This window comes from Primulina eburnea, chromosome 8 (assembly GCF_022965805.1).
Source record: "Primulina eburnea isolate SZY01 chromosome 8, ASM2296580v1, whole genome shotgun sequence".
Taxonomy (NCBI): domain Eukaryota; kingdom Viridiplantae; phylum Streptophyta; class Magnoliopsida; order Lamiales; family Gesneriaceae; genus Primulina; species Primulina eburnea.
This window is the reverse complement of record NC_133108.1, coordinates 16,257,290-16,269,569: the sequence shown is the minus strand read 5'-3', so window position 1 is coordinate 16,269,569 and position 12,280 is coordinate 16,257,290. Positions and strand designations below refer to the sequence as shown.

The window sequence follows — 12,280 nt, the reverse complement described above, 5'->3', positions numbered from 1 at the left end:
AAAAACAACTTGATCTCCAAGAAGACCTTCGATCAGTCAAGTTGGCTCTCCGAAATGATATCTCCACCATGGAAACCGGTTTCTCGATCAAGCAAGCTCAACACAATGCTAAACATATTAAGATGTGCCTTGGCCTCTCGGAGCAAATGAACAGTCTTCAGACAAATTTAGAATAGCGCCTCGATGCCCAAGGTGCTCAGCTTGCGGAAATCATGAATTTCCTCGTACATGGTGATGTCAAAAAGGGGGAAAGAGAGCGACAAATGGCTATTCAAGCTGCAGAAATATCGGTCATGAAAGAATTGCACCAGTTAAAAGAAAAGGGAGATGAGGCGAAAAGCAGTGGAACGAAGTAAAAGGTCCATAGTAACTTTTCTTGAAAATTTACGATATACAGCCAGTTACTCTGTTAATTGTATTTCATTAAGTCTCGTATATATCTTCGTCTATATCTTAATGTTTCCTGAGCCATACAGTTAAGTTTTGTCATCACCAAAAAGGAGAAAATTGTTAAGAAAATATTATTCCCAAGAATTTTGGTGTATGACAAAAACAAGTATTCAGCTGCGGTTCGTATATCAAGATATGCAGCAGTTCAACCGTTCAGCTAACTGATCAAAGCTCAAAGCAGTTTCAACCGCTCACTTCAGACCGTTATCAGAACGATCATTAAAGAGAACTAGTTATTACTCAAAGACATTCTCTGAGGGGCTTAAATACATTCAAGTATTACATCGCTTTGAAGTCAACAATTTCTTACATCAGTTCCAAGATTGATCTACATTTAAATATCTTTCCTAGAAAAAAGAAGACCAAGCATAGACCTAAAGTTCTGTTCCCCAAAACAGTTTCCTTAAAAGTAGCTCCTCAAGAAAAGCGATTCAGAACGATGCTGAGCAAAAGGAACATTACATGTGTTTATCAAAGATCATTTAATACTCAACATATCGACAGCAACACGTCTGTACAGAGGATCAGGTTAACGTTGTTATGTCCTTTCCGACCGTTAAGGAAATCGTGTATATTAATGGAAGAGTATGCAAGTAGAAATGCTAGAGATTCTCAGCTGCAATATTACAACTCGCTTGTTATTCAAAAAGATCTCAGAGCGCTCTTAAAAGTTCATTTACTACATCGCTCAATCAGCACGCACATAGGAGAAATTTATCTGATCATCTAAGGATCATTTTCATGCTACTAAATCAAAATTATTTATTCATATCAGTAACACTTTGGTTATTTGATTCAGCTTTGATATCTGGTGAACTAAATGTTCTTAAATATCCAGAAATATAAAGTGATCACTAATAAATCCAAAACAGGCAGTGTTAAGTCATGATTGGAGTGGGATGTTGCAAGAATTTTGTAAAGCCAAAGTCTTTTAGTGGAATCCTTCCTAAGGAGGAAGAAGAGGTGACGTAGGAGTTGTTAATCTCCGAACATCCATAACAAACATGTGTCACTTTACTTTCCGCAATCATTTATCTGTCTAGTCTCTATTCATTGTTGTAGCCCGATATTGTTTTTTAAGTTGCATCAAAGATTGTGAACCATTTTTCGCACTTAATAGTGGTTCACGTTATCAACTATTTGAGAAGACGTTTTCAACCGCCTAAATACGTTTGAAACCACTCTTACACGAGAAAATTTGAAAGAGTTCATTCATCCCCCTCCCCCTCTAAACTCTTTCCCGATCCTAACACATGATAAATATTTTTTTCCATTCAAAAAAAGTGCTTCAAATTCAAGTTTGATAATATTCTTCATTGCAATTTGAACAAAAAATTATATAATTAGAATTGTAACATTTATAGAGTAATATTGTATTATTATTATTGAAAATTAATAGTGTAACAAATTATGCAAGGATAACACATGTTATCACTTTTATTATGCAATTTTGAAATTTTGTTATATTATTTGTTAAACTAGCATCAATGAACATAAATAATGAATTGTTTTATCTAACCATTATCTAGTCTTCATTTGTCCATAGAAAATATAAATAAACATGGTATCATGTAGGCTATCAAATTTGGTGTACATGGAGATGTGTTCAATTAATAATTTATTTATCCATTTTCGACTAAATCAAATTTTGAAAACCGACAAATAGTTTACCTTATTCTCCAAGTAAGCTATTAACATAGGAACCAATCAATTTCAAGGTGAAGAAAATACATATAAGAAAATAGAAAAAAAAACATTTTTTCCAACTAATATCAATTATAGCATTGTGATTGACTAAAAAATTGTCATAAATCTATCAAATACTTGTATTGACACAAAATATTTTAGCGATCAGTTAAGTTATTAAAATTAAAATAATACTAAACAAGCAAGCCGAGATATGAGAGAAAACTTAATTCAAAACAATAATATATTTATATTGAAACAATATTCTTCAAGAATATTTTTGAAACATATAACATTTATCAAAATTCTTCAGGAATGTGATAATGTTATATTTTATATCAATATTATTCATAGATTTTGATAGATGATCTTTATGATCTTAGATCAAGATTTTTCGAGAATATTGAAAAATCTTACTTCTTTATATCTCCGGACAGAGAATATAAATATTGCGACGGGTAAAAAACTCGCTTTTTTATATAAAAAAAAATTACATTAGTTGTGGAAAATAGTTTATTGTCAATAGAATTTGAAGTATGACCTTTCCTAAAATGGAAAGATAATTATGTCTCTCAAACCAACAATAATAATGACTTCATAGCTCGATTTTAAACTTATATTCACGAGTAAATAACAGATTTAAAAAATTTAAGTTGATATAATGTATGCATATTATTTATCTAATTCATTAAACAAAATACTCAAATATACTCAAATAATTTTTTTAAAAAAGTTGGATATCAACTCCATCTTCACATACCACTAATTTTGGGATCATGATCCTCTACTGTGGCATTTTGTGCCACAAATTTTTTAAAAAAAGCTTTTATATATATTTTATTAATTTTTTTAATCATTTTTTTGATATTTTGTTTTAATCTCTTTTTATTACTCCCACTCAAAATTTTTATTTTTAAATATTTTTTGCTCCTTCTAAAATATATTATAATTTTTTTCCCTTTTTCTTATTTGTAGAACTAAGTGTTTACCACATTAATGAAAATGAAGGGAAATAATATTTCGATTTTAAATGATATATTTCCCTAATATAGTTTTCCTTGTTGATGTGATTGAGCAAATATTTAATATGATTTTGCCTTCCTTAGATAATGAGATCTTAATTCAAGATATATGGTATTAGTGTTTAAAAAAGAGTTTATTCCTAATAAAACTCTCACTTTCCTTGTATTTTAGGTTTCTTTGTGGAGATATGATTCTTCACCTATAAATAAGAGGTAAAGCTCATTGATGAAGGTGGCTTCGATGTCGACCATACACACACACACACATAGCAGAGATTTACAGAGTAAAAATTATTCACGAAACTGTTGCTGTTTGAAGTGGTGATTCCCATGTTGCGTTGAATGTTGTCAACATCTATAGACAACATCCGTAACAATGTTGACTGAAGATTGCATCTAGTTGATAGTGGTTTCCGGGATCAAGTTTTGCTTTCTTGATTACGTTTATTTTGTTTTGGTTATTTATTTTAGAAAGCTTTATTTTCTCAAATTATTGAGGAATTTGATTTTGGTACAATCACTAGTGATAGATTTTTGTGTAAACATTGTGGTTTTCTAGTGATTAATTTTTGCCATAAGGCACCGCACAAGTTTTTATACTTGTTCATATTTAATCTCGTCCATCTATTTATTTAAAGTGAATTTGTGTTACAAAATATAATATTCCGCTGCATATTGTCCCAGATGTTGTAACATCTGGAACAACACCTAATTCTGATATAACACAAATTTACCATTTACATCTTATATTGATATTTTTATTATTTTTAGCATCTGTCGGACAAAATAATCCTTACAAGTGGTATCAGAGCCTACTCTTGATATACTAAGTGCTGATTCTGCTTTTTGTTTTTGTTTGACAGAACTAATCAAATGGACAATTCATTTGCAAGCGCAGCACTTCGACCACCAGTTCTAGATGGTACCAGTTACAGCCTATGGAAGGTCAAAATAATATACTACATAAAATCTATAGATGAACGGGCATGGCAGCGTGTCATCAATGGATGGACTCCACCAGTCATGATAGATCAAGAGGGTGACAAACAGCCAAATCTTGAAACTGACTGGACTGCTGATGTAGTGCAAAATTCGAACCACAACTCAAAGGCTTTGAATGCTATATTCACATCGGTTGACATGAACATGTTCAGTTTAATCACAAATTGTACTTCGGCTAAAAGTGCATGGGATATTCTCCAAAGTCACTGTGAAGGGTCTGAGAGTGTGCGACGGACCAGATTAAGGATGCTTACTTCCAAATTCGAGATGATGAGGATGGAAGAATCTAAGAACATACTTGAGTACGATCGTCGCCTATGGGAAATTGCTAATGAGGCATTCAGTGTTGGAGAAGCTATCTCAAATGAGCGTCTAGTTAGCAAAGTCCTCCGTTCTCTGCTCGAAAGATTCAACATAAAAATTTGCGCAATAGATGAGGCTAAGGACACTTCTAAGATGGCATTGGAAGACCTTATCAGTTCATTACGTACTTTCGAGATGAACGTGGACATGCAGAAGAAGGATAAAGGGAAGACAATTGCACTCCAAGCTTCAAATTACTCCTACAATGAACTCCTTCAAATATCTCAAGAAGTCAATGATTCTGATCTCTGCGAGGATTCTATCTCCTTTATCACAAAAAAATTTGGTGATTACTTGAAAAGAATCCGAGATAAAAAGAAGGATGCACAACCATCTAAATTTCCTAGCCTTCCTGCACCTGAAAGTCACAAAAGTACCCTGCCAAGCAACAATTTCAGCCACGGAATGAAGGCAATGAACAATACAATTCAAAAAGGTATGATTCGGTGCAGTGTAGAGAGTGCGAGGGCTTTGGACACTATGCCAATGAATGTGCTAACCGATTTCGAAAAAAACAAAGGCTACAATGTGTCTCTAAGCGATGAAGAATCCGATGCTGAGGAGAAATCCACTGATGAAGAAAGTCAAACCTCATTGACTGCACTATTTACAGAAAATCGCTGGCTGCAGGTGAATCCTTTAGGTGTTTCCACACCTGGCCGCAACATCTGCAAAAATTCAGTATATTTGAAAGCCACAACTTCTGGAAATTTGAGTGGAGATGATGAATCAGAAGCTGATTATGAAGAACTCACTCTTGAGAGTGTGCAAAAGCTTTATGAAGAGTTGTTTGAAGATTGGACCAAAAGAAACAAGTTGAACTCAAGTCTCATGAAGGAAAACGTGGAACTAAAAGCTGTAGTTGCCAAAATTGAAGTAATTTTGAGCAAAAAGGATTTGGAACTTGGTAAGACCAAAGAAGAACTTCAAAAAGCAACTGAAACCTTGTCCAAGTTTAATTCAAGCACATCCAAGCTTGAATCCATACTTTTGATGGGAAGAGATGACAAGAAAGACTTAGGATTCAAAGACAGTGTGTTTGAAATAGGTGAATCTTCCAAGTCTACTGTTTTTGTGAAGGGAAAAGCTGATACATCTCCACAACCACAATCCAATTCACCAATCAAAAGCTCTTCATCAAAAAGACAACCTGCTGCATCAATTTCTAAGAAACGAAAACGCAGGTATGTATGTCATTACTGCTTTAAGCCTGGTCATATCTGGCCCTACTGTTTTAAACTCAGGGATGATCGCATGAATCAAAAGTCGAGTCGGATGTTGCCCCGAATGTTGTCCAACATTTCCCGCAACACCTCCCACCATCGATCTACAGTAAGACAAATTTGGGTACCAAAGGTAAAAACACAATGTAAGGTTGTCTATACCTCTTTAAAAACTAACACTGCAGGTCATTGGTACTTTGATAGTGGAAGCTCGCGCCACATGACTGGATCACGAGAATGTCTCACCGATTATGTTGAACAAAAAGGTGGCAGAGTTACATATGGAGGGGGATCTAAGGTAAAAATTGTTGGAAAGGGTACTTTGAAAGTTGAAGGACTACCAAAGCTCCACAATGTGCTTTATGTTGAAGGATTAAATTCAAATTTGATAAGCATAAGCCAATTTTGTGATGATAATTTGCTTGTTAATTTTGATAAACATACTTGTGAAGTTTTTGATGAATCTAACAAGTGCATTATGACAGATATAAGGTCTTCGGATAATTGCTATCAAATAGGTGAGGAACTTTCGTGCAAACATGTGCAAATCACCGAATTTGGCATTTGGCATCAAAAACTCGGACATGGAAATTTCAAAACCTTGAAGAACTTGAGCAAGTACGATGCAGTACGAGGTATGCCAAATCTTTCATCTGGAATATCATATATGTGTGGAGATTGTCAAAAGAGAAAACAGACGCGCGTGTCGCACCCAGTGTTTCCAACATCTGGGACAACATGTTGTCTGGAATTACTGCAAATAGATCTTATGGGTCCCATGGAAGTAGAAAGCATTGGAGGTAAGAAGTATTCTTTTGTGTGTGTTGATGATTTCTCATGATTTTCATGGGTGAGCTTCATTAGAGAGAAATCGGACACTTATGATGTGTTTAAACAATTGCTCACAAGAATCTCAAACTTCCATAATTTAAAGGTGAGAAGGATCAGAACTGATCACGGTAAAGAATTTGAAAACATATCCTTCTCATCCTTCTGTGACAGGAAAGGTATTTCACACGAATTTTCAGCACCAAAAAACTGGCATTGCCGAACGCAAGAACAGGACTCTGCAAGAAATGGCAAGGGTGATGCTAGCTTCAAAGAATGTTTCAAAGCATTTTTGGGCAGAAGTCCTTAATACAACATGTCATATTTCGAATAAGGTCTATTTAAGAAATGGTTCAACCATGACTTCATATGAAATCATTATGGGAAAGAAGCCTAACCTTAAATATTTTCATGTTTTTGGTTGTGTTTGTTACACTTCGAATGACAGGGATCAACTTGCAAAGTTTGATTCAAAGAGCGACAAGTGTTTGTTTTTGGGAAATGCCACTAATAGTCGAGCTTATCGCATGTTTAATCTAAGAAATAGGATTATTATGGAATCCATTAATGTGGTGTTTGATGATTGTGCAGATCTCAAGAGGAAAACTACTGAAAATGACGTTGAAGACCTTCTGGACAATCCAATCTCACAGGAAAATGCAGATGTTGCCCCAAATGTTGCAACATCTGGCACAACATGTGACACCGAAGACACTGAATCTAAAGAACCGCATTGCAATGATGATACAGTAGATGATGGATCGTGTATTCCAAGTAAAATTCAGAAAAACCATCCATCATCTCAAATAATTGGAAACATGCGTGGAGATGTTCAAACTCGGAAGAAAGAAAAGATTGATTACCGAAAAATGGTTGGACCGATTCGCCTGAGTTCTACATACTCACAGGTTAGATTTTCATGTTATATATCCAATATTGAGCCTAAAAATGTTGGTGAAGCTTTGAAAGATGAGTTTTGGATTAATGCTATGCATGATGAGCTTGAGCCATTTGTTCGAAATGATGTGTGGGACTTGGTTCCACCTCATGACCATGGTAACATAATTGGTACACAATGGATTTTCGAAAATAAAACCGAAGAGTCTGGAAACATCATTAGAAACAAAGCAAGATTGGTTGCTCATGGGTACACACAGGTTGAGGGGGTTGATTTTGATGAGACCTTTGCTCCTGTAGCCCGTATTGAGTCAGTCAGACTACTACTAGTCGTTGCATGCTACATGAAAATCAAAATTTTACAAATGGATGTTAAAAGTGCATTTTTAAATGGTATTTTGAGTGAGGAAGTGTATGTTAGACAACCTAAGGGTTTTGAGGATCCACACCATTTGGATCATGTCTACAAGTTGAAGAAGGCACTTTATGTCTTGAAGCAAGCACCACGTGCATGGTATGGGAGATTGACTGCATATCTACTCGAAATTGGCTTCAAACGAGGTGAGGTAGACAAAACTCTTTTTATTCAAAAATCCAAAGGTGAGATTCTTATTTGTCAAGTATATGTTGATGATATAATCTTTGGTTCTTCCTCTCAAAAGCATGCTGATGATTTCATTGAGTGCATGTCATCTACATTTGAAATGAGCATGGTTGGTGAGCTAAATTTCTTTCTTGGTTTGCAAATTAAACAAATGCATGATGACATCTTTTTGTGTCAAAGCAAGTATGCTAAGAATTTGATTAAGAAATTTGAAAAATGAAAACCCAAAACACATGAAAACTCCTATCGGCTCGAGTGAGAAATTGTGCAAAAATGATGTTTCCGAAAATATTGACAACACCTTATATCGTAGCATCATAGGTAGCCTCCTGTATTTGACTGCCAGTCGCCTTGACATCATGTTTAGTGTTTGCTTATGTGCTAAATATCAATCCAATCCTAAAATTTCTCATTTGAAAGCTGTTAAACGTATTTTATGTTACATAGCAGGAACAATTGAATTAGGATTATGGTATACACACGAAACCAACTCAAACCTGGTAGGATTTTCTGATGCTGATTGGGCTGGGGATTTAGATGATAGAAAAAGCACTTCTGGGGGTTGTTTTTATCTTGGCAATAATCTGATTTCTTGGCATAGTCGAAAACAGAATTGTGTTTCACTTTCCATTGCTGAATCAAAATATGTGGCAGCTGGAAATGCGTGCACCTAACTTTTATGTATGAATAAAATGATAGAAGATTATGGGCTTAAAAGTAAATCCTTAGTCGTGTATTGTGATAATTCTAGTGCAATTAACATTTCAAAAAATCCAGTACAACACTCTCGAACAAAGCACATTGACATAAGACAACATTTTATTCAAGATCTTGTAGAGAAAGGATTGATCCGAATGGAGTTTGTTGATACAAATAACCAACTGGTCGACATATTAACCAAAGCATTGGATTTTGAGAGATTTTCCAACCTTCAGAAATCTCTCAGCATGTGTTCTGTGTAATCACTCTTGGATGTTGTCTCAGATGTTACAACATCTCGGACAACATCTCATTTGCATATATATTTTTAGGACTTAGACATTCTGCATTGCATTCATACTGTGATATGATGTGTTGAACATGTGTAGCATAATTCTCTATTGCACCTACAATTCCTTGTTATCTTTACAAACTTCACACTTTTACATGTGAAGTTAGTCACAGAAAGATTTGAAGTGTGGTCATTGACTCTAACCAATGTGACAAGTAAACTAAGTGATGGGTCTGTGATTAGAAGGAAAGATGGAAAAAACTACCTAAAAGAGCCCAATGAAATATGTGCGTTTAGTGTGGGAGCTACCCCTTCTAAAATTAACACAGAAATAGAAGAAAATGGAAAAAGCTACCTAGAGGAGTTCAATGAAGACTATTTTTCTAGTGTGAGAACTACCACTTCTAGGTTAAAAATATTATTAAGTCACTGAGTGTGAAGATTATCAAATTTTGTTTTCAAGAATTGTGGGTGTTGACTGGAGATGTTGCCAACATTTGTGACAACACTTCATCTGCAAACATATCTCATATTTGCTCTCATGTTTCTATCTATGTTCCATTATGTTTTTAGGCATCCATAAATCATGCATAAACATAACATTGTGAATTGGGTCAGAAGGTTACTTGTATCTCAACAAAGACATTTTGTGAAAAATAAAATTTTTGCAGGAAATCGAATTCATGTGATCCTTAATTTTAAGTGGCATTTTAATTCGATGTGGATTTCTTTCTGGAACTATTTTGAAAAACTAATTGCACACAGTTATCGCGATAAATTTCTTTATGGAGTAACAGTTATTTTATTTGCCCGTTTGATTTCTTTTACCGTTGGAATCAGTCATTTACTGATTTGGAATGTTACCGTTACACTATAATTTCATGATTATCTCTGTGATTTACACCGCCTAATTCATCACTGTTAGCTTAATCGGTTCTCGAATTTTCGCACCTGCATCTCGAAGTTTCTTTCTGAAGGAATATTTCATCGTTTAAAAATTTTTCGACTCTTCTCCCTGTTCTTAAATTAATTTTCAATCTACCATCAATGGCAGGAAATGGATTTGAACCCCATGATATTCAAAGTGAAATGGGACACACAGATGATGTTGCCCCCAGCACGACAACATCTGTTACAACACCCACTGTGGACTCGCCCCTACCGTTGATACTTGCTGTTGAAGACGCGGTGTCCCTGGAGATTATTAAGCCAAGTGAGCCTGGAAATCCGCAGGATATTGATAACCCACCTATCATTAGGGTTTTCGATCCACCCTCTCCTCCAAAAAGACGCTCAAAACGACAAGCTGGGTATAACCCAGACCTCACGCCGGGCAAACGTTTCCGATACAAGGGTCAACCATCTACTCGCCCCTCGCTGATTGATCCAGCAGACACCTCGGGTGATGACTCTGATGATGCGAATTATGAGTTTGTGGCCCGCAAGAAGAGTGCCCCTCCACCTACCGAAGGCAAGTCTACCTCCAGCAATGCCACTAACACCCCTGAGCAAACGACCCCTGTTCCTCCACAAGAGCCCTCTCCCTCCACTGAAGAAGAAATCACATTGGCCCAATTTATGGCCAACATGAAAAATCAGAAACCTGGAGCCTCTGTTGTTCCTGTTGCTCCTCCAGAAACCAAAGACTCTACTGACTATAGCATTTCAACTGCCAAAGTTGCCGAAGAAGATGTTTTCTGTGAGGAAATTGCACTGCTGCACAGGAAGTTGGCGAGAATGATGCCAACACTGAGGACGACACTGATCTCAGTGCATATGACTTGAACTCCTCCTTCTCTGCAAAATGTTACACTGAGCACGCCAATGCCCAGTGGCATCTGTATTCCACTCGAGACCTCATTGAGGAGAGGAATGTTGACACCGATGCCTTTGAGAGGCATAATCTGATAACGTTCCTGAGACACTACTCCTTACTCTCTACAGTTTCTGCTGTCACACCGTTTAGTCGAGGGCCTGTGTTAGAATTCTACACGAACCTTACACCTGCTGTAGCTGATGAATGATCTGCAAAGTATGGGAAAGTGGTTGTCCGCAACCAGATCTATGAGTTCAATCATACAATCATCAATGCACTTTATCAGACTCCTGCCGAAGATGAAGATGGTATTGGCCCGGACATTCACCTAGTAACTTCCACTCTCACCGGGGGACTACTGACTCACTTTCCAACCCATCCACATAAGTTATCCGCGGCAAAATTAACCTCATTTTACTCCGTGCTCCACAAGCTTTCAGTACGAAACTAGACTCCCTCTACAAATACCACTGCTTTTACTCGACATCAAGCTTTGGTCTTATACTCCATTGGCACAAATGAGGTCTTCAACTTCGGGAAACTGGTGTTCCATAGAGTAATGCAGTATGCTAATGGTGGTCTTAAATCATCGAAGCTCCCATACCCAAGTCTGATCTATGGGCTTCTGATTTCACAAGGTTTTGCTAGGGATATCACGGAGCAACTTTCTGATCTCGGGGAACCCCTCAAGATTGCCCCTGCACTCTTCAAAGGCACTCGAAAGCTAGACCTCCCCTGGTCTGCATCACCTCCAGCCACCACCGCAGGCACCTCTCAAAACACCTCTACCACAATACCTCCTACTACCGGCCCGTCTCCTAGTTCCACATCTCGACCACCTAAACCTGTTTATGTGAAGATTACCGTAGCAGGTGTCCAGGCTCATCTTGATCATGCTCTCAAGAAAATTGCCCAGGCTAAGGTCGACTTGGCCTACTATGAGAGTTTGGCTGCTGCCATCAATGTCATGTTAGAAATGGCCGTTCATGGACAAAAAGAGGGAGATGATCAAACTGGTGCTGGTCCGTCAGGGACCAAGGATGATGATGAAGAGGAAGAGGACAGTGAGGATGAAGAAAATGAGGATGACGAGGATGAAGAGGATGTTTAGATTTTGTCGGTTTAAATGTTTCTATTTCTGCTCTTAATTGTCTATTAATGTTTCTGTTTGTATTCTTGTTTTGACTAATATCTCTGCCCTGGTCTATTTCTAAACTATTGATGAAACTGGTGCCGGTGTTGTGTCAAGTGTTGCCAACAATTCTAACAACACTTTTCCAAACAGTAATTTATTCAGGGGGAGAAAATCTAAAACTCAGGGGGAGTTGATAACAGTAATTTATTCAGAGGGGGAGTTGTTTTGATCTTAACAAGGATAAATGGGTTTGATCTCATTTT

General features: G+C 36.7%; 1 protein-coding gene across 1 annotated transcript; it reads left to right on the top strand.

Moving 5' to 3' along the window:
* The first annotated feature begins 212 nt into the window (after positions 1-212).
* Positions 213-9,499, top strand: LOC140839048 (uncharacterized). The gene is made up of 5 exons (XM_073205680.1): positions 213-352; positions 4,022-5,707; positions 5,768-6,546; positions 6,749-8,037; positions 9,230-9,499. Exons 1-5 carry the CDS (start codon positions 213-215, stop codon positions 9,497-9,499), a joined length of 4,164 nt encoding a protein of 1,387 aa, XP_073061781.1.
* The last annotated feature ends 2,781 nt before the right edge of the window (positions 9,500-12,280 follow it).

What these genes read in the sequence shown, in the direction of transcription:
- LOC140839048 (XM_073205680.1), top strand. Translation starts at nt 213, where the DNA reads ATGAATTTCCTCGTACATGGTGATGTCAAAAAGGGGGAAAGAGAGCGA. An exon ending in GGAAGTAGAAAGCATTGGAG is followed by an intron (nt 6,547 to 6,748) that starts GTAAGAAGTATT and finishes CTTCTGTGACAG; the next exon opens with GAAAGGTATTTCACACGAAT. An exon ending in TTGGCTTCAAACGAGGTGAG is followed by an intron (nt 8,038 to 9,229) that starts GTAGACAAAACT and finishes TTACATGTGAAG; the next exon opens with TTAGTCACAGAAAGATTTGA.